This window comes from Pseudophryne corroboree, chromosome 10 (genome assembly GCF_028390025.1).
Source record: "Pseudophryne corroboree isolate aPseCor3 chromosome 10, aPseCor3.hap2, whole genome shotgun sequence".
NCBI lineage: Eukaryota > Metazoa > Chordata > Amphibia > Anura > Myobatrachidae > Pseudophryne > Pseudophryne corroboree.
Window position 1 is genome coordinate 285,434,773 of NC_086453.1, and position 2,227 is coordinate 285,436,999.

Sequence of the window (2,227 nt, forward strand, 5' to 3'; positions counted from 1 at the left end):
CCAATCTACATTCATACAGTCAGCTCAGCTTCAGCCATTGAATGCAGACTGTCAGTATCATAGAGGCTGCAGGGAGGTCTTTTGTGGGGGAACCTTTCCTGAAATCACGCTGAAGTGAGAATAATCTTGTTTGTGGGTGTATATGCATCAACATTGCTGATGGAGAGTACAGTATGTCTCTGAGGGACTTATACGTTTCTGGAGTTGAATTATGAAGTTTACTTTTTATACGGTTGGTTGGTATGTGTATAAGAAGACCACAATTTAAAATTTGGAACTGTTCTAGACTTTATCTCTTGTTAATGAGATTTAGCTGCAAGCAGATGTATTTTTATTAAGTGTGAGCTTGGAAGTGTGTAAATTGTATTATACTGTATGTCCATTCAATGTTTTACTTATCAGTTCTAATAAACAGCTTCATTACCAACATTATATTATATCCCTCAGCGTAGAAAACATTTATCTTTTTTCAGATGATCGATTTTACCTTTATTTTTTTTCTCCACAGGTTTTAGTTGACTCAATGGCAGCTAACGAGACTTATTTTGGTGATTTTATCCTATTAGGATTTCCGGAAGGACAGAGTATACTTTCGTTTTCAATTGCAATAATCTACACAATGATCATTACTGGGAATCTAACTGTGTTTAGCATTATTCAAGTTGACCGCCGTCTTCAGACACCAATGTACTTTTTCCTGAGTTGCCTATCCATATTAGATGTGTGCTACTCTACGGTCACTCTCCCTGCTATGCTGGTCAATGCTATAATGGGCAACAGAAGGATTTCCTTCAACAGATGTTTTATACAGTTCTATTTCTTTGTGTCTTTTGGAGGTGCAGAGTGTCTTCTGCTAGCTGCCATGGCCTATGACCGATACGTGGCCATATGTAACCCACTGCACTATCTGCTCATTATGAATAAGATGTTCTGCTCGTATTTCGTAGCAGGGTGCTTGATCTGTGGATTCTTGAACTCAGTGTTCCACACTTTGATGACTGTGAAATTGACCTTCTGCGGAGATCGGGAAATCCACCATTTCTTCTGCGATGTTCTGCCCATGTTAGAAGCAGCTTGTAGTGATATAGACAGTAGCCAGGTGGTGTTGCATATTGTCACTGTGTTTCTAGGGGTGTCCCCTTTTTTAATTGTGATAAATTCATACATACATATCATCTCCGCTATACTGAAAATCCGCTCTTCTGCAGGAAGACAGAAAGTCTTCTCCACATGTTCCTCCCACCTCATTGTTGTTACTCTGTTTTATATGACATCTATGTTGAACTACAATGGTCCCATTTCTGGAGATTCCTTTGTCATTGTACGAGTGTCATCTATTTTATATAGTGTTCTACCTCCATTGTTTAATCCAGCTATTTACTGTCTGAGAAACGAAGAGGTGAAGAGAGCTTTGAAAAAGCACTTACTGTAAGTTAGAGATATACCCTGCTATTGTGATGGTTCATTAGGTTATCTTAGATGTACAGTACTTAGGTAAGATTACTACTGACATGAGACAAAAAGATTTTCCATCCCCATCACTTATAGTGCCCCATAGGATTTTGGGGAGTCCTTGTTTTTTCAATGTGTGTTGTACATGCACTAGGCAGATGTTACTGCTGTGATATGGGGATCATCAGGGTTGGACTGGCCCACATAAGTATAGGGGAAATCCCTTGTGGGCCCCACTTCCTGTACACCCCATCCCCTCTTCTAATGTCAGGTTCAGACTGTGTACTTATATTATACATTGTTTCTCTAATAGAGGATCAGTTACCAGGTAAAGTAGGAGCATGGATGAACATGGGTGCTTGGTTTGTTTCTACAGAAACTACATCAAGATCCACCCTCATGCCAATCAAATTTAGAGGTGAGGTTAACATATATAAATAAATGGGCCCAGGCACTGTGGTATTCATGTTGTCTGTAGGGGTTGTCCTCTCTAATGGTTGGCCAAGCCTATGTGGTTGTAGAGGAAGAGAGTGATCCTGCACCTATAGATGGTAAATGAGAGTATTCAAACCATTAGTACTATTATGTAATGGGAATAGCTTCTACTAGGTGTCTTATACTTGGTGGTGCTCCCCTAAGGTAAGAAATTACAATTAAATCACAGGGGGGTATTTTGCAAGAGAGCAAAAGACTAAAAAGTAACCTCTTTTTGGGGGGCACTCTTATCAGTATGTTTTCTAATTAAAATTTAATTTTTATGAAATATATATTAAAA

The 2,227-nt window shown here is 39.0% G+C and overlaps 1 protein-coding gene across 1 annotated transcript; it reads left to right on the forward strand.

The window, feature by feature from the left end:
- Positions 1-523: 523 nt before the first annotated feature.
- On the forward strand, positions 524-1,432 carry LOC134965544 (olfactory receptor 5V1-like). The gene has a single exon (XM_063941924.1). The coding sequence runs from the start codon at positions 524-526 to the stop codon at positions 1,430-1,432; it is 909 nt and encodes a 302-aa protein (XP_063797994.1).
- The last annotated feature ends 795 nt before the right edge of the window (positions 1,433-2,227 follow it).